Genomic DNA, 20,772 nt, shown 5'->3' on the forward strand with positions numbered 1-20,772 from the left:
TGGGCGCAAGGCGCGGGGGGCTGGGGGAGCCTGCTCGGCCGGCTCCGAGGGCCTCACACTTCGTCTTCTTTATTTACCTTCCTTTACTTATCTTCGTTTGGCCCCAGATTTGCATGCATTATGATCTTACACATTATTTTGCTTCTTTTTAGGCAAAAATTTAAGCTTTTCAAATTTTTCTGCTCTGTTTTTTGTCTCCAACTTTCATTTTCAACCCCAGTCTGGCTAAAAGCAGCCAGTAATACTCCACATGCCTGGAGATTTACTCCACTAAATCGATGAATCCATTTTCTTTAATCTCAGTCTCCTGCAAAGTCTCAGGACATGGGCAAAATTGAGGTACATTTTGTTCCAGGGTGTAACTACGCAGTCTTTAGCCCAATTGCCAGTGGAGGTCTTGTCTACAACTGAATTCTTTTGCACCTTTACTGCTACCCTGGGCTTTCCTATCCGCATTCTGGTCTTGTGAACTCCATCTAGAATAACCTGTCAGGCTCTGCTTTTAGGATTCTAGGGCTCCACCTCCTTTAGTCAGCTTTTCTACCACGGGGATATCCACAACTTAAGGGAGGTGACATTTAATTTGGTTCATGGTTTTAGAGGATTCATTACATAGTCATCTGGCCCCAAGGCAAAAGCATAAAGGAAGAAGGGAGTGGGGGAGCAAATTGTTCAGTTGATTATAACCAGGAAGCAAAGCAGAGAAACAATGTCAGAGGGGAAGGAAGGATGGACCAAATACAGACCCCAAGCCTCCATGATGTACCCTCACACACCAAGCGGCGTGTTTTTACAGTCTGGTGTGTGGCTTCTAAGACAGTCAAGTGCACAACCAGCTTACTCACCGTAGTTGACCATTTGAGCTTTCGTCTTTTTTCGTGTACATATTGCTGTTTTGCTTTTAGAATTCCTTTTGCTATATCTCATCAATTTCTACGTGTAATCTTTATCTCAATATCTTGTGTCCCTAGTAATTTGTTCTTTGCTCATTCATTTTATGTGGTATGTGTTTAATTTCCACATATATGTAAATTTTTCTAACTTTGTCCTATTGTTGACTTCCAGTTTCATACCATTGTGATTAGAAAAAATCCTTTACATGGTATCAAAATGGAAGATAGTCTTAAAAATTATAATGAAAATACAATTTATGAAAATCGGTGAAAAATGTTATAATCTGGTGGAATTTATAAATTTAAGTGTTTATATTAGAAAAAGAAAAGGTTTAAAATCTTTCTAAGCTTAACTGAAGGTAGACAGAAAACGAATAATAATCTTAACTGGTAAAACAGGAAATAAATGCTACTTAAATGAGTGCAAATCAATGAAATAGAGAAAAAAATGAAGAAAATTAGCAAATGCCTAAAGTTTTTTGAAAAAGTGAACGAAAGTGATAATTTCTAGCAAGATGTATCAGTAAAACAAAAAGGAAAACTAAATCATTATCAGCAATGAAAAGAGAACATTACTCTAGATCCTACAGTGAGAGCAGATAATAAGGAAACATCATAAACAAATATATGCCAGTAGGTCTGATAACTTAGACAACGCTGGTAAATCACTGGAAATCACATCATTAAAATATGACATGTAGCCATGTTAGATCTATGCATTTAAAATCAGTGATATATTTACTGAGAGACATGTCAAATGGATAGTGTGATGATATTGTCAGAGTTAGTGGACAGTTTCCTAAAATGGTCACACTGAAAGACAATTGTTAAGAGTGTGTGAATTTTAACATTTATATTTGTGGGGGATGGAGATATAGCTCAGTGGCATAAGCGCCTGCCGGGCAAGAGCAACGTCGTGAATTCGATTCCCAGTACTGGGAAAAAAACAAAAACAAAAACAAAAACAACATTTATATTCATTGTTTGTTTGTTTGTTTGTTTGTTTTTTCCGGTACCAGGAATCGAACTCAAGGTCTTGTTCTTGCCAGGCAGACGCTGTGCCGCTGAGCTAAATCCCCAGCCCCCATTTATATTCATTTAAACTATTATCTATGTCTTCTGTATTTTGTGGCATATTTTGAAATCTTGGCTATCTAACAAAGGGACTTGAAGTGTGGAACACTTCTGTTATCCTCCTGAAAAACTGGAAAGTCTTCCATTCTATATTTATTCTTTCACATGGAGGAAAAATCATCAGAAGTCTAGTAGCAAGCTAATGGTTCCATTAAATCGGATTTAGATGGGATATGTTACCTGTCTATGCCTTGTAGGCATTTGAGTGTGGTTCCTTGACTTATGATCACATATATCTGACTTCAGAGCCAGAGAGAACAAAGAAAACAGATGATGGTATTGCATAATTTAACAAAATATTATCTGAGTAGAGAATCCATAGTATATAAGCTAAATTATTTTATATTGTCACTGCAAGATAGCACCACAACTAAATATGGTAAAAGCAAAATATTATTCAAAATTAAGCCAACCAAGACTTGCCCAAAAGAAAAGCCCATTTTCTAGCAAGTAATATCTTTTCAGTGTGTTTCAACTTGTGGGAATGGTGGAATAATAACAGTGAAACTCACAGAGCATGTACTAATTTTTCAAAATAACTTGATTGATGTTGTAAAATAGCTTTTTCTTGGGAAAAGACGTGAGATCAGATCTGTATAGTTAGGGTCAATCTGACTAAACAGAATAGTGAAGGAAATTCACAACCTAGTTAGAGTATCTGGGCCTGCATTTTTTTTCTGTAAAATGAAATTATAAAACTAGTTCCACCTGACTTGTTTCAGTTCTAGAATTGTTTGGATCAGTGAATTATGGTGGCATTAAAATATGATCTAGTACGGCAAGAGTTCTACGTCTTATTTCCATTGTATACATACTAATGTCTCCACCTAGAGGACGAAGTAGGAAATGCCCTCCTTCCCAGGAGGCTAGCTAGCTTCTACAGTTCAATCGCAAGCGTATTCTCTCTTTGATTCTCCTTTCTATACATCCTAATGCTCCAGGTTAGAACAACTCAAGACATACAGAAATCACTTAGCTTCTCTATAGTCCATTTAATGAAAAGATGTTCTGAGATGAAAGGTCTGTATAATTGTTAAAGATGTACAACACACGAAAGCCTAAAAAGGAGAAAAATAATTAAAATGATAAATTACAATCAAAATTGTATACTTTTTTACTAAATGTGTTTTTAAATTAAAATTTAACCTATTCTCGTCGTAATATGTTCTACAGCATATCAGTATGGTTTTTCGAGTTGTTAACTGAATATGATATTAATGACACATCGCTGTCACTTTATAAACCAAAGGATTTTCACTACTATCCACTGAAGTTAAAGTCCTATCCACTGTACTTAACAAGCCCACCTATAGTTACTGAGGCCCGCTATTATTTTTTAAAGCTACACAATGAGAATAACACCATCCAGTGAAACCAGCTTCACAGTATGATATTTTATATGAAATCAAATTAAACTGGTAATGTGCCCATTGTAAAGTAGGTTTTCTTTCTTTTCTTTCTTTCTTTCTTTCTTTCTTTCTTTCTTTCTTTCTTTCTTTCTTTCTTTCTTTCCTTCTTTCTTTCTCTCTCTCTCTCTCTCTTCCTTCCTTCCTTCCTTGCTTGCTTGCTTCCTTCCTTTCTTTTCTTTTTGGTGCTGGTAATTGAACTCAAGACCTTGCACTTGCCAGGTAAGTGCTGTACTGCCGAGCTGTACCCCAAGCACCATAAAGTAGGTTTCCAATAACTGAATTTCAGGTTGATTCTTTAAATTACTCTCAGGCCAGTGACACAGTTTGTACTGGCTCTTTGCTAGCTTAGACTGCCGAACTGTCAGCTGTAGTCTTCTGCTCTGACAATTTGCTGGTTCCTACTCTCTCGGTACCAAGTGACTGCTAAAAATGGAGGCACTAGGGTGTGTTGCTAGCATCGCTCACTTGTTCTCAGTGGCAGCTTACAAAACGTAAATGGCAATTTAAAACAATATCTAAGACCCTTTAGAGGGAAGCAATCATTCACATTATCTTATTTGGCCAGAAATTTCTTCAAAAAAGGTCTGCTTCCTGGGTTCCATTGTTCACCAATTGGAGAATAGAAATTCTTGTGAGAGATGAGAGAGACAGGTACCCCAAAACCACTAAGAAGGACAGTTTACAATTTCATTGATTTACCAAATTTTCAACATTTACTGAATGCTTTACAGTATAAAGTGTTATCTTTGTTCTGATAATGTAAACAAACAAGATAAAACTGTATATGACTCTTCGATAAAACAGTAGAGATAATATAGAGTTTCACTCGACAAGAATTATTTTCTTATTCCCTATAATGGTTTGAGCAATCTTTCATTCTTACATCTGGTAATCTGAGTGATGCAGTTGAGGATAGCGATATGTAATGTAACAACCACTGTTGATTCGTATTATTTTGTCTTGAGACGCTGTATCACTTTGAATGTTCTTCTTTGATTTGTTTATATTTGTGATACTGGTATGCTGCCATGATTCTATTTCTTCGTTTGATTGTTTATTATTTACTACTCTCATTAAAATTAAAAAAAATAAATAAATAAAAATGGATCCTGATGCTGGCAAAAAAAAAAGTGTATATGACTTTTACTTATAAAAGGCAAAGAATAAATGGATAAATTACAAAGAATAAATGGATAAATTACAAGTTTAAGCAATTGAATGGGATGAGTTTTTAAATAGGTAGTGGTTATATCAGTCAGCTATTGTCACCGAAACACTGCATAGCAAACTGCTCCAGAAGTCAAGTAGTTGAAATGAATCACTGAAGCATGTTCATATGTTCGAGTTAGCTCAGACAACCTTATTTCAAATTCAGGAATCTCTGCTTTAAAGTACAAAGTTGCAAGCCAGGTGGGATTTTTATGCTCCATATGTTTTTTCTTATATTGGGATTATCTTGGAAAAGTTTTTTCCAGGCAGTGGAAGAAGAATGAAAACGCAACCCTTAAGCTTCAAGCACACACTAAGTCTTTGCTGTCCTTATATTTAGTAAATTTCATTGACCAGCGCAAGTCCCATAACCAAAGTAAAGGTCAAAGAGTGAGGAACTACTTTCCATTTACTCTGCGAGGAGGCAGGGAATGTGGAAGAGTAAGCTGAGCATTATTCATTAATATCTGGAGGAAAAGTATGGTATGTTTGAGGGAAAGTCCGAAAGCCAGTGTGATTAAAATATAGAGACAGAGTTTAGCATCATAGGATATGATGACAAAGAAGAGAGAGACCCACTCTGGCAATACAGGCTTTGGTCAAGAATTTATTTAAAGTATAAACAAAAATCTTGAGAGAATTTTACGCAGTGAATGACAAAACATAGATTTATATTAAAAAATACTTTGCCTATTATGTGATGACTATATTGAAAGGGACCAAGACTTTATAGGGAGAGTATTCAAGTGGTCATTGCTTCAGTTCAGTCTCCAAGGTGGTGATGTCTTGAATCTAGGTGGTAACAGTGAAGTAAAAAGTAGTAGTTGATTTTGGTGGTTTTTTTTTTGTTTTTTTTTGTTTTTTTGTTTTTTTTTTTCAGGTACCAGGAATCGAACTCATGAAGTTGTGCTTGCCTGGCAGACACTGCCCCTGAGCTAGATCCCCAGCCTCAAAAAGTAGTAGTTGAATGTGGATTATGTTTTGATGATAAACCCAGTGGGCTGGGGAGGCAAAAAGTAATGTCAATAGATTCCAGTGTTTTCACATATGCAGCTCAATAAATCATGATTCCAAAATTGAAATGGGAAATCTTAGAGGAGGATTTTTTCTACTAGATTTTTTTATCAGTGGATGTTCACAGTATACGATGAATATATTCATGTTGAGGAGTTGATATGTGACTACATCTCATCTTAATTCTTTTCAGTGTCCCTCTCTTATCTCTTCTGCCCCTTTCCTTCCATCCCTAGATCCCTTTTCCCATCTACAGAAGGTATTTCTGGAATGTTGTTTGAAGAAATTGAACTTTTGCTATAGACAGTAATTACTCAATGTAATTCTAAATATATCACTGTGGATATTATTGGATGTACAACTCAAACATGGAGGCTGTTACAAGAAACATAAGATTCAAAACCATGGCATGCCTTGAGCTCACTGGGAAAGGACTGTGTATATGACACCATATAAAGAAACAGGATGAAAAATGACTAATACATAACCATTGTATTGCAAATTCAACATCTAATATCATGTTAGAGCAAAGAAAAGTAATTTCACTAAGCATTGGAAGTGTAACCCATTTGTAGAGTTATATTTTTTCTAATTTAACAGGTCCCCTGTTTCATTCTCCAGCCTTGCAAAATGAATAAATAAACGAAATGATTTTTAAAAAGACATGTTTTGCCAAATCTGATATCAGTAAATGGTAGCTCAATTATGTCTGTTCAAATCTGAATATTGAAGATGCTCACAAAATGTAAAAAAGTCTTCTTAGGTTCTATAACACAAGAATGGAGAAAGTTTTCTTTTAATAAAAACTCATTTGCTACTCTAGATAATTATACTAATTTGTAAAACCAAGAAATAGAAAAGAAAGTGATTGTCAAGAATCTTTTTTACACCAGTAATTTTGTTCTTATTCAGAAAAGAGTCTTGGGACAATTACTTGAGCATTATGCACAAGAAGTAGAGATTTGGTGTGTGTCTTTATTTTCTTAGATATGAGAAACAAGATACAGAGCATCCTTATGGAAACTCACTAACGCAGATCTCAAGCAAACTATGTGCTATTATTTAAGCTGCAAAATGTGCTTTATCTAAAAATCATCTATCATTTTTTCAAGGTGAATTATATATAAGGATGCAATAATAGACACAGGAGGACCAAAATGCAAATGAGCTGGGAATTTGTAGAGATTATGGAAATTGCAGTTGCACTCAGATTGGGAAATTGAACATTTGGCTTCCATTTACCTAAAGGTTCAAGGGCTGAAGTGTATGTATTTAGTATGTAAGGTAATATGTCTGGACATGGGTGTGTGGTTGCACATATCTGTTTGTATATTTAGAGAGAGATCTTTAATTGAACAAGAAAATCAATTGGGTTTACAGAGTTTGTAGTCAGTGTTTGTTCAGATGAATCAGAGTTATATCCCTCAACCAGAGATTCATTTAGGGAAATAAAGCAAAGTCACATTTTATCCTAGACATTCAGCTGATGAATGCATATAATCTCAGGGTGATCATGTGGAATGATTTTTAAAAGTTGATTTTCCCAGTCAGGGAGGAAATGTGTTATTGAGAAAAGGCCACTCTAAAGGCTCACATAAAATATAAAGATAAATCATAACAAGGAAGCTTTACAAATTGTGCCTACCTATGGTGAAATAGAAACACTGAAATAACATGTTGGATATCTAATGTAACTAATATCTAAATTTAGTTTATTAGGTATGCTTTGTGAAGTTATGTATTACAAACCTTAGAAGCAGAACCACAATGATTTTTTTTTTCCTTATTGAACTTCGTGGTTTAAAACAAATAGTACAGATAAGTTTTGGATAAGCCTTTAGCTGAAATTAGGTAGAGTTAAAGTGGATGAGAATACTTTCAAGAGTTGACTTGAAGGTTGTGGGTTATTGTTACATTGATTAATATTGTTAAACTGAGAATACTTCTAGGGTTGAAACTTGGAGAGATTTGTTTTCACTGGATCATAAGACAGTATTTTAAAAATGAGAGATAAAATCACAAAGGAAGAGACAGGATGTTCAAAAAAAATGAATGACAGATTTCAGATGGTAAGGAAAAATGCCATGTTGAAGCTATTTAGTTCTAGAACTACTGGACGACCCAGAAAGCTTCTGGTGATGTGCAGAAGCCTGCAGAGGCACAGGAAGAAATCACATGAAACCGGAGAACCACTGGTCATCAGGTGTTCCAGAGCTTTTCCTGCTCCAAACTGCATACATCTATGCATATTCTTTCTAAGGGTAAATTGTTCAGGCATCTCTGTTGATTATTGTGAGAAATTATCTAATATATGCTTAAAAAGCACAGATGAAACTTGGAAACCAAAAAACTGTAGCGATCTTGCAAGCAACAGATCTGTAGATAAGTGATATCCTCTTAAAGTTAGTGAGCTTAAACTGGAAGGAGATCATATGAAGACTATCACAAAACAATGTTCAAACAATTTTCTACTTTTAGAAAATTTAGTAAAAAGAAAGATTTTAAATAGAATGTCTCTAGAATAAAAATAGTTTTCATCTCCTTGAAAATTGCCTAAAATCCTTCACGAGAGGCATCCCTTGAATATTTTCTAGGACATTTTTAAATGTAAGTATGCACACTTAGGTCTTGTCCTAAAATAAATTGTTTTATCAACATTTTTGTAGCTTCATAATATTAGGTTAAAAGGGAAAATTTTTCAGTTAGAATTCAGATAAAGTTTATCTACTTTATAACTTTACCAGAAAGATTGCACATCTTTTTTATTCCCAAAAGAAAAAGAGTGTAGCACGTTTATTTTATTCTTAATCATGATTTGACATTAGAACACATGTTCCTCAGTTCTTTTGGATATATCACGTATCTACAATAATTTTCACATTAACAAAAAATATTCGTGTTGTATATTTAAATGAATTTTGATTATTCCTTCATCTTTAAAAAAAAATTGTCAGCATTTCCTTTGGGTTCACTTCTTGAAGAAATCACTTGAGGAAATAAGATTCACACTTCCTTTGCACTCTTAGACTGTTACCACATATTTTAAAAGATTATTCTTTGTGTTTGCAATTCAAAAGCAGACAAGCAACTCATTTAAATATCATGCAAAGAACATAATTTCTTGATTTCTTCAGCAAAATGGCTTTAAAAGGATTCTGTCTCAAAGGTGTTCTGATAGCAAAAGGAAAATTAGCACAGTTCTCAGAATAAGTGATCAAAAGCCTTTTCTGCATCTTTTGTGCCCCCTAATGGTAGGAAAGCAAAGGAAAAAAATCTAGACATTAGTTCACATTTCTTCAATTAGGTATCCTCTATAGAAAACTTTCCCTAGTTGAGTATGTTCGATATGTTTCATACAAGTTACTAAGTGAATTAAAAGCAATAGAAGTATCAGGCATTGCTAAATTCCTGAACATTCAATTATAAGACCTGTTTTTGCTATGAGAAACAATTATTAAATGTTTAAAATTAATCCCTTTCCTTAACCTTAGAATAAAGATGAAGTTAATACAACATATACTGTATAATATAACTCAACTGTGTAGAACTCTTTGCAGATTTTTCTTTCAATTATTACTAAATAACTAATTTATTTAATTACTAAACAAATCTCAGATACCTTTAATTTTAAATATTCATAACCCTACCTGTAGTGTCTGTTCAGATCATTCCATGTATTCTGAAATACCTAATGCAAGAAAAAAGCTTTTCTCCAAAAAGCATTTTGAAAAATGTTCTTCTGAGAATCCAGACAAAGACTGAATATCACTGTAATTTATGAAAATCGAGAGGACTCTGTCTTAGGTAGTTGCCTTCGATGAATGGCAGCTATATAAGATTTTTTCTTTCTTTCTGAATGTGCGTTCTCAGTTTTATGGCAAAAATGAATACCCCAGGGAAGGAAATTTGATACAATGGTGAAAAACAGGGAATTATGAGAATTGGTTGCAGCATCAGGAATGAATTCAGAATGAATCAAGCAGTGCAGACAGAAAGAGTCAAACATCACGGGAGGAAAACTTCATTACTGCAACTAGACACATTTTCCACTCCTAGCACATAATTTATAGCAGCATTCCACAAACATGATTTTTACGACATTCAACCAAAAGTTACCATGTACAATTCAGTCTTTCTGTCAGATACATTTAATAAAAACTTTTAAATGCATCAGGAAATAATATTACAGTTTTTTGGAGCCACTAGTCATTCTTCTTCATTGCTTCTCTTTTATTTTTCTAAATTATTTTGCTTAATCCTTATTTTATCACACATTCTCTGTCTCTATGTTCTTTATTTTATCATGTACTATTTAAAACATATATTAGTTCTGAAATCACAAAACACTTACTCAGAAGTTTAGATTACCAGAAATATACTCTAAATCCAAAACCTTCCTTGATTAAGGAGCCAGGAATTGAATGTACATAGTCTGCAGATTTTCCTAAATATTATAAAAAGATCTGACTTTTTACAAAGTGGGAATGACTAATTCTTAGAGTGGGGACTTTAGAGAAAACGAGGAAAGAATGGCACCGAGGGTTCTTTTCCAGTTCATGGCAGTACGTGTGGATGACTCCTTCTGTGCGTCAGAAATCTGGAGCAACAGCAGCAATTAGGGAAGATCGTCACATCCACTAAAGGTTCAGGAGTGTGTGGGGGGGTAAGGGACAAAGGAAATGGGGAGGAGGAAGGTGAGAGAGAAGGGAGGGTAAAGCAGGGCACATCCTGCAAACATAATCCCTATACACTCATGACATCATCCTCTCTAACATACATATACAGGGGATGGCCACAGCAACCCTCACAGTTCACTCACATTCAAAGCCAGCTGAAGGGAAGGGAACGCTCTAAGGAGAGCCCCCTTCAGCGTCTTTCTGGCTTTCGTGGACTTGGGTGGTGGAAGGCTGAAGGATATGATGGCAGGAATGAATATCCAGCTGCTGTGCATGCTACTGCTGGCTCTCAGCTCCTGGGGTCTGTGCTCAGGTAAGCTAAGCTGCAATTCACTACTCCCTAGAGTGATTTCTTTTGCAGTGAGCTGCTACTTCAGTTAATGAATCCAAGAGAAGAGTTTTCTCCACTTACTCAGAATTGGCTTTATTTATAGTAATAGAAACTGTGAATTTGTCGTGCTCTGTGTTTATAAGAACTGAAAGGTTTATTTTCCCTTTTTTAAATCTGCAAAGTAACAGAAGGGATTTCAGTGAAATACTGCATGCCCTCTTTGCAATAGAGAAGGTAGAGAAAGGGAAACAAATATAAAAGTTTGATTTAAGCTGGTCATTGTTAGGGGCTGTGCCTGTGAAAAATGGAAATTTATTGTTAAAATTCACTCTGTTTAAAATGCTTTCCTCTCACCCTCATTCTCTTAGGAAGCTGTGGCTTGTTTTTTTTCCCATTTGTATAATTGTCCTAAAATTATTTTTATCTCTATATGCTAGACTATATACAGTAAAAATTGATGAATAAGTGAATGAAATATTTATAAAATCATTCCTAGAAACATATAAAATGTTCCTAATCTTTTTCAAAAAAGTATAGTCTATAGTCTGTGTGACAGGCATGATATTTATATTATTATTTGCATATTTTTTCATGTCATACAAGTTGATATAAAATGTAATTGGAAAATTTGTATTTTTATATTACTGGAAATATTTAACTTTAGAGTGTTTTGTACATGATAGTTAAAGAGAAACACTAATATCTGTCAATGATCTACCTAGAAAATAATACTTAAATTTAAAGAAGTAATATGAAATATTATAATGACTTCAATATGCTCAATTGATATTTGAAAAATAATTAGATAAAGTAGAAAATGGGATAAATGCAGCAAAAATCATTAATCCTGTTTTATACTTTCATTTCTCATAAATATGACACCGAATTGTTGAATTAAAACTCGATATTTATTTTAAGTACGAAATTAAAATCTAACAGAACATACACATGTGACTTATGTAAAAACATGTTTTTATTGGAAAAAGCCTTGAATTTCTAATTTTACAAATCTGTAGTAAAAAAACTACTAACTTCCCTACAATTATGAATTCATCCAATAGCAGAGATTAAAGTTTTGCTCAGAAGTATGAGATAGCAGGTTGTTAATGAAACACTGTACATATTTGCTCCTGATATTATCTGCTGTGATAAGCCCAAAATATTTGAAGAATTTGGTGTAATTTGTTCAAAAATGACTAATTGAATTTGTTATTTCTTTGGAAAAATGTTATATCTCTAATACATAGAGTGAAAATGATACACACTGTAATTTATTTTCCAGATGCAACTCATAAATGATGTCTCCGTATATACTTCTTTTTAATAAGAATATCTAATAAAAGGAGGATAGAGCAACTTTTAACTTTTGCCTTGTCACAATTTGATCAGTGAATATGAACCAAGTCACCTCATTACAGTGTTCTACAACTTTATTACTTTGTAGTATTTTCTAAATTTTTATTCTCTGTTAAATGTTCACTAGTAGAAACTTGGAAACACTTTTCTAAAAATTTCAGAGATCCATTGTCAATACAACGTTGCATGTGTTGATGGGCAGCTTCATTTGGCTTAAACAATTTCTTTATCTCCCTGTGATGAAGTTGCAGTGTATCCACAATCCAAAATTCTTGTTTAAAGTAGAAAGCAATTATTTGAAAAGTGTTTTGTAAAACAGCATCTCTAGTGAAATAAATTTCTGAATCTTTCTTTATTCTAAAATTATCAATATGAAATTACCTTTGACTTTGTGTTTAAAAAGTCTGTTGTATTCATATTTTCATTGTGTTCTTTATCAAGTATCAGTATGGAAATAACATAAATTATTGCTGGTAAAAATAACTATAGCAATGTCAATACATTCAAATATTTTTTTCTGAAATTCAGACAGTGAACAACTCCATATCATAAGTTGTCCTCTTAGCAAATAGCCATGTCCTAATGTTGAGAAGTACTTCTTGCATCCTACCTGTCTGTCAGCCTAAAATTACATTATGCAAAACTCTGTGGCTAATTTTTTAAATGAATTTAAAACCTTTAGGTTACAATATAATTACAAGATGTGTGATTATATAGTGAACATGTGGTTTTGATTTTATTCAGATTCTGAAGAGGAAATGAAAGCATTAGAGGCAGATTTATTGACAAATATGCATACATCAAAGGTAATTATTTTCTTTTCTTGAACTCACTGTTGGAGGATATATGAGCTTTATTATATATAGGGTGTTCTTTTCTTATTATAATGATTTGCCATCAACATAGAAAACTCCCTTGTGAGGCATTTCCTCTGTTTGAGAAAATTCTTTGAGTTTTAAGAAGCTGAGAGTATTGACATGACAGGAAAAGAAATTACACTGAGTATCAATCAGCATGTCTAATTTCAATTAAGAAGTCACATATAACTTAGGTGGACCTCAAGATATATTTAAAGGGACTGTTTTCATCTTTAATAGATTATATGTGATGAAAGGTATATTGGCCTCAAGTTAAATACCTGAATGAAATTTAAGTGAACTTTTTGCTTCTTTTTATTATACTCTGGGAAAAATAGGTTTTTCCTATTAAAAATGACTGTTCATGACGACCTGTGAAGGAAATGTGCTAGGGAGGAGAGAACATTAAACTAGAAAATAGCAGTGTTGAGATCAGATCCTGAAGCTGTTATTAATGAACTATTTGATCTTATGCAGTTGGGGTAGTTAACATGACTTAACTTTGTTTCTTTATATTTCAATGCAATGATTACGGCTTATGATGTCAGAGAAATTTATAATGTTCTATAATGTACTTAAAAGTTACAAACTGTGCTCTTTAACAGAAGTGTCAGCTGTGCCTGCTAATTGTTTCACTGAAGCAAGTAAACTTTGTACCCTGAGCCCCATCCACCTTTTCCTGGGATTGTGACAGCAAGTTTCCTATTTCTCAACCTTTACCTGCAAATAAATCTCAATTAGAATATGTCTGTTTACTATGCTACCATATAATGTAGAATGACTCATAATTATTCAATAATGTGCATCGAAGGGTGTGACCAGGACATAGGTTTCCAATCAAAAGATATCTCTCAAAAAAAAAAAAAAATACTTAGGTGTGACAAACACTTGGTGGAATCATGGTCATAGCAGTATTGTACCAAAATTGAAGACTCAGTGGATGTTATGGTAGGGAATTAAGTGGTGATTCCTTTCTACACTCTGAAGCAATATGTATTCTGAGTCTATTTCTGCCTTCTGGTTTTCTTTCCTACTTGGATGGATGTTTTAGGAACAACTGTCTCTAATGTACAAGGAAGACCATGTTATGTTTGATAGTGGATGTAAAAAAAGCCTATTTTTTGTGTGTTTGAGAGTAAAAGTATTATTATCTCAAAAATGACAGCTATGATTTTTGCTGTTTTTCTTAAAAAATAGTTTGAGAGAATTTAAGCACATCTATATCTCAAGGTGGCCCAGGTCCACAAAAATTGATTGTATTGTAACAAAATGCTACCATTATTTGGTAGACCTTATATCAGAAACAATGAAATTGAGTTTAGTCATCAAAAGTTAAATTTATCTGTCACATGATAAGAGATAGTTCCCTGCGTGACTACAGTCTCTTAAACTCAAAATGAAGCTCTGTTGGAAAATAAATTACATTGGAAGAACTTGGTGTCTTGATGCATATATTTTATTTCTGTACTTCCAAATGTACTTTGATACAAAAGGACCTAAACAGTCTTCAAATATAATACAGTTTGTGGATACTAACTATCTTGAGAACATGTGAGAGTGAAGTTGGAGAACCTTCCTGGTGAAGAAACTGCAAAGAAAAAATAATTCCAGTATGGGATGATTTCAGTTTATTCTTTAGGAGAAACGCATTGCAAAAGTTTAGGCAGGTTTTATTTTTTCTATGTTATTCAGTCCTGGATGTGTCTCTAACACAGGTTAGGAGGAAAAAGATTTGAATCTGCATGCTTCTTTTTAAATGAGAAAAATAAGATGCCATCTATGATAAGTAGGTACTTAGAATGAGAATTACTCTATTTCATTTTACATTTATTTTTGAATGAATGATTCTGTAATTTTTCAGCTCATATGTAAAGTTTATGCTTGTAAAACTTTAAAAATACTTAAAATACTTAAATTCTCACTATTTTTTAGAGAGTTCTATCTGTACATATGATATTGATGGACATTTTCTGACAGCTTTTCCTATATAACTTGCTTTTAAGTCTAGTTCAGGGTATTATAAATAAATAATACCCATACATTTGAATGAAATACCCATCTATATGTCTAAAATATATATTTTCTGTATAAAGTATACATTTTCTGTATGAAGTACATATTTTCTAGTATACACATCTGCCTAGTGATCTTCCAGGTTAATAAAAAATAGTGCTATATATTTTCACAAGAATTTTATTTTCTTCATAGTTAACCCATGTCAGTATTGTTTCAGTGTAATACATCAAGGAAGTTTATAATCAAGTTTTAAGTTCAGATTTCTCCTGAGCTTACTGTCCCAAAGTATTTGAAATACAGCTTTTGCTGTATGTTACACATCCACATGTTCTTGGATCAATTTTTAAATGTTGTATTGTTTTGTATTCTGTTGTGTTTTATGTTCATTGTTTTCCTCTTAATTCATCCCATCAATTGCAGCAGCTTTGAGGTGTACTTAATATCGGGTAGAATGATCCCTTCCTTAGTATATTTTAATTTTTCTAAATATTCTTGATTATTGTTCTATCTTCTTTCCAAATTAACTTTATAATTATGTTACCAAATTCTCTCTGCGACTTCCAGTCTCCTGATATTTTTAAAATTGCTATTAATTTGCAATTTCATCACAGTTTCATACCAATTCATGACAATTGTTACTTGATATTGTTGTTTTTGAGACTTCCCATGATGGCTTTTTGATCATTTATATCCTTTTTAACCTTCTTTGAGGAAAAAATTCATGTAAACTTTCTATTTTTTTATGTTTTTGTTCAATTTTGTTAATTATTTTTCTGTTAGGTTCTTCCACTCCTATTTCTTATTAATAATTGTTGACATATATAGCAAAGTTGTTTTTCATGTTAATTATGGGTCAGACAAACCTTATTAGGAAAGGAAGACAATTCCACAAAACATTTTAAATTATAAACAAATAGATTGGTCAGCTGTTATATCACTTATGACAACTATTAATATGTGAGATATTAAGTGGTCTCATTAAATGTAATTGTCTAATTTCATTAGTATAATTTTAATATCTGCTTCATTAGACACTTAACAAAAATGATAAAAGAGGTAACAGTGATTTTTGAATGTTTAGTGTTCTCATCTGACATATATATATTACATATGTAAACATTGTGATTTTGGTCTTTTTTGGTCTATGTAAGTGTGGGGACGTGTGTGTGTGTGTGTGTAGCTTTATTGCATTCTATTACAAACAGGACATATGTGTAGTTACTAAATAAATAACACTGCACTTATTATTTAAGAGTAATGATTAGACCCTGAAGTATAACAGTTTAACACAATCGAAATTTATCTTATTTCTATGATGCAAGCTTAAATTGCAATATCATTTTTTTTCTATATTTCAGATCAGTAAAGCAAGCGTTCCCTCTTGGAAAATGACCCTGCTGAATGTTTGCAGTCTGATAAATAACCTGAACAGCCAGCCTGAGGAAGTAGGAGACATCCATGAGGAGGAGCTCATTACCAGGAGGAAACTCCCCCTCGTTTTAGATGGCTTTAGCTTGGAAGCGATGCTGACAATATACCAGCTGCAGAAAATCTGTCACAGCAGGGCCTTCCAACGCTGGGAGGTAAATCAAATCCAAAATACAACTATGACTGCAGTCATACTAGGCACTTTCACTTGTAGTGGTTTTTGTATTATAATTATATGATAATTGGAGGCACACAAACATTAAAAAGAATAAACTGTGTTGGGGCAACATTCTTTCATATATTCATAGGATCCTTCTCAAATATTTGGAAGTTAGCAAAATAGTTTCTCTCTAGGCTTAGAAATGAGGTCTATCATAAGACAGATTCGATCCCTATGTTTTGTGTGCTAAAGTGAGGCCATACTTAGGCCACTTCGTTGTTGATGGTAGTACTGGTGGCATGTCTAAGAAATTTAAGGAATGTAACATGTTTTCCTAAAAGCAGAGCTATGTGTGTTTATCTGTAAGCAAACACAGAGCACAAAGGTTTCCAAACAAAACAGTAACAAAATACAAAAGTTTCAATTTGGGTTTGAATATATTAACAAATAAAGGCATATGTATTTATTTCTATAAAAATATAAAATATGAGAATATAGCATCATTCCAATTTTATTTACAACTTACAGATTTGCACATATATAGAGATTTTAATATATCTGGTAAATAAAAATATTTTTATAATTTATACAAGATATCTATCACTATCATTCTTGTTTTATTTGGGGCCCTTTTGCTCTGTGTTTCTTTATATATAAACAAACCTGATTGATTGTGTCAGGCTATTTTCCTATTTTAGTGGGGTGTGTATATTTCAGGTATTCTTAGTAATTAAATTAGGTCCATTGCAAGATAGCTGAATTCTTCAGTACAGAAATACAATGCCCTGGATGAATCCTTTATATGAAATAATATCTTGATGACTTTCTGCCTTTGGTTTGAAAATGATTTTGGATTTTTCAGAAATTAAATTTATTGGTATATTTTAGATATACATAATGATAACATTCATCATATGGGATTTACACCTGTAAATGGATGCATCGTGATTTTTTCTCCTTTCTCTTCTCTCCCTTCAGCTATTTTTCTCTCCTTTAGAAAAGCTTTTCTTATTTTTTCCTATTTTCTTCCTTCCCTTTTCCCTTTCTTCCTTTGGAATATTTAAAATAATTGAATAATGAAATTTGACTTGTGATAGCACATTTATGAATAAACTTAATAATGAAGTGATCAAAACATTCCAACCCTAGCCAGTTGGTCATCTGTAGCCATCAAAGGCATATTTATCTATAATCCCATGTGGCTGTCAATCATGTGTTCTGAATCAGATGTTTTCTACAGTTTTCCATTTTGGATACACAATTTAAATGCTGTTGTATAAAATATTATCTCTTACGTATATCCAAAGTTATGTTCAGTTCCCCAAATACTACCTATAACTTGACTCTCTTCTCCCTACTGAAGAAATAGGAAAGCATAAACTTAATAAAGGAATAAATTTAATATACACCTCCTTTTAAAAGAAAAGATTCCAAAATTTAGTAATGTAACAATTATTAGAAATAATGTACTTGAAAAATTCTTATAATTGAGATATTGCCTTTAGTGTTCTGTGTTGCTCTAAAAGATAATTTACAACTTTGGAAAAATATGATAGCATTTTCAGGCTAAAGAAGGGAAGATGGGGCTGGGGATTTAGCTCAATGGCAAAAGCGCCTGCCTGGCAAGTGCAAGGTCGTGAGTTCGGTTCCCGGTACCGGAGAAAAACCAAAAAAAAAAAAAAACCAAAAGAAGGGAAGATAAGAGAAAACAGTGCTTCCAAAAAGAAAAACAAAAAATATTTTAAAATTTTCCCAACAGAGAAAACGTTCATTTTCAGATAAATTACCAAGCAAAATTTGCTTCATGTTATGCATTGAGTTGCCTATGTCTTTAAAGACCTGAGGGTCCCTCCCACTAATGTAACAAAGTTCTAACTGCCCCAATGCTGTCCTGTACAAGAGAGGAAATGCATGCAGAATGTCTAGTATTTATTCTAAGGAGTTAATGAAAAGGTGCTTTCCACATGAAAAATCAAAAAGACTAGTTTTAATTTTGCTTGCTGTACTGCTCATCCTTTAATTTTAATTCCAGCTAAAAGGCTTACTTTTTAAAATATTATTTAGGTCAATAAACCTTGAAAATACAATCTTAATTTAGGGAAATGTCAAGCCAAAAACCTCTCAATAAACTATTATGCAGATAAATCAAGTCCACATAAGATTGGAATTTTTGCTGTTTTAAATGTTATTCAGTGATTTAAAAATAAAATAATAATATCGTGCTAAGCATAGTACAAGTAATTACAGACTATGCACAGAGAAAGTAAAGATTAAGAAACTAGATTGTCTGACAGTAGCTTGTTTTCCTTCTCTGAAATTGAATAGCTGTGGGTTGAAATGAAATACTTGGTGATAGATGTTATACATCTGCATTATAATTTAAGTGTCAGTATTAGTTATAGTGACCCCAAAGTTTAGAAGATAATCATAATTTAAGGAGCTCTTAGCCATTTAAGTAGAGCTTTCACATATGTGGCTCTCTACAACAGCTAAATTAGGCAAAGCCACGCATTCCTCTCTCTGATTGAAAAATGGGTGTTTGGGGCTCTCAAGTCAGATCTGTAATTGACTTAATTGAACATAAAATCGTGTTAACTTTTCAGCCAAATTTGGTTTATCAGATACAAAAAATATATCTTTGATGTGACATCTATTTCATTACATTTTGGCCTTCCTATGATAAGTCAAGCATCAACTACATTGAGTTTTTAAAGTTGTTTATCGGCACAATTTAGATACATATAATGATCACATTCATTATAGGGAATTTGTACCTGTACATGAGATGCCTTGATTTCTCTTTTTTCTCTGTCCCCTCCCTCAGATTTTTTTGATGTGTTCTGTCAATTGAAGAGATTAGTATTAGGCTTCAAAGCACCCTAAAGTGTTTTAACTTTAGGATAGTCCTACCCTTATGAATTAGGAAGGGCACTGAGTCAGAAGGATCAGGTTCGATTCCATCTCAGCCATTTGATACCTATCTGTCCTTTCACAATACCATTTCTTAGATTGTACATGTGCTTTGCTGTCTCAGTAACAAATAAGATAACATGTACAAAATGTCTAACGTGCTGAATTTTATGCATGGGATCTTCATGTTCACTCTATCTTGCAGGCAATTCAGGAAGATATTCTTGAGAATGGAAATGAGAAAAATGAAAAGGAAGAAGTCATAAAGAGAAAAATCCCCTACATTCTGAAAAGGCAGCTGTATGAGAATAAATCCAGAAGGCCTTATATACTCAAGAGAAGCTCTTACTATTACTAAGAAGACAAATATTTTATTTGTGCGTGGTAGTGATTGATCGTTCTTTAAATATCTAATTATATTTGTGTGAAAATGTGACAACATGTTTATTTTGTCCGTTCTATGACTGTAGTTTACTGGGTGTGTTTTTATTCTAGATTAATATAAACTGGACCAAATGTTTTCAAATAAAACTAGATCTTGAGCATGATGTGTTAAATATAATTGGAATTGATATTAATCACGCTACATATAAAATATTTTGTGATTTTGCAAAACAAGTTATAAGTTATTTAAACATTCAAAATGTATGACATTTTACATGGAATTATAAGAGATTATAACAACATTTGACAGCAAATTTTAACCTACATATCATTAGCCAAAATTAATGACAACTTTTACTATTTGATTGTTTTATTATACTGAGAGAAATACATACTCTTTTCCAACACTTACTTATATATCTCTCAGATTAACAAAAGCTACTGTGGCAAAATAGGACTACCTGAATAAATGATTACTGAGCTATTGTTAATTATGCTATTTTAGTGAATGAGCTTCAAGTGAATGTTTTGTCTGTTAAATGAGTTTGGTAGCTAATAAAAAGACAACCAGCCATCAGAATCATATGCTTCTGTGCATATTTACTTCCTTTAGAAGAGTTAGTGTGTAATGCTCCTGACAAACCAAAGTGAGCAGTTGTTATAGGCAGCAAGACATATTTATCCTGGATATAGTAGCTTTATTTTTAGTATCAGTAAAGTATCAGTGTGATCAATATTTTTCCTGATTAAGGTGGTATATTTGAAGCTAAAGCTGTTCTTCAAACACAGGGATTTAAGAACACAGGGAGTTTAAAAACTTTAAAAGCGTTTAAAAACAAACCCTTTTAAATTTCTTTTATCATAATTAAGGTCTCATAGCCCTTACAGCCTTTACATCTTAGCATTAGTGGGGACTTTTTTGATTCTGTCTATTATGGCGTGAGGGGACTCTGTCTGGGAAGATCTCACCTCACAAGACTACAATCAAGTCCTTC

At 33.0% G+C, this 20,772-nt stretch overlaps 1 protein-coding gene across 2 annotated transcripts in view; it reads left to right on the forward strand.

Moving 5' to 3' along the window:
- The window catches only part of Nts (neurotensin), a 62,230-nt gene extending 41,873 nt beyond the window's left edge, over positions 1 to 20,357 (forward strand). The window contains exons 3-6 of one of the 2 annotated variants that reach the window (XM_013518119.1): positions 10,445 to 10,648; positions 12,767 to 12,828; positions 16,254 to 16,478; positions 19,599 to 20,357. In XM_013518119.1, coding sequence (XP_013373573.1) covers positions 10,576 to 10,648; positions 12,767 to 12,828; positions 16,254 to 16,478; positions 19,599 to 19,751 — 513 coding nt within the window. In that variant the 5' untranslated portion in view covers positions 10,445 to 10,575 and the 3' untranslated portion in view covers positions 19,752 to 20,357. Of the gene's footprint in view, positions 1 to 10,327; positions 10,649 to 12,766; positions 12,829 to 16,253; positions 16,479 to 19,598 lie in introns of those variants that run through there. The other variant, XM_005374412.2, reaches the window with a different exon arrangement.
- Positions 20,358 to 20,772: the final 415 nt, after the last annotated feature.

The sequence above is a fragment of the Chinchilla lanigera genome, unplaced genomic scaffold, assembly GCF_000276665.1.
Source record: "Chinchilla lanigera isolate Chin_1 unplaced genomic scaffold, ChiLan1.0 scaffold00004, whole genome shotgun sequence".
NCBI classification, from domain to species: domain Eukaryota; kingdom Metazoa; phylum Chordata; class Mammalia; order Rodentia; family Chinchillidae; genus Chinchilla; species Chinchilla lanigera.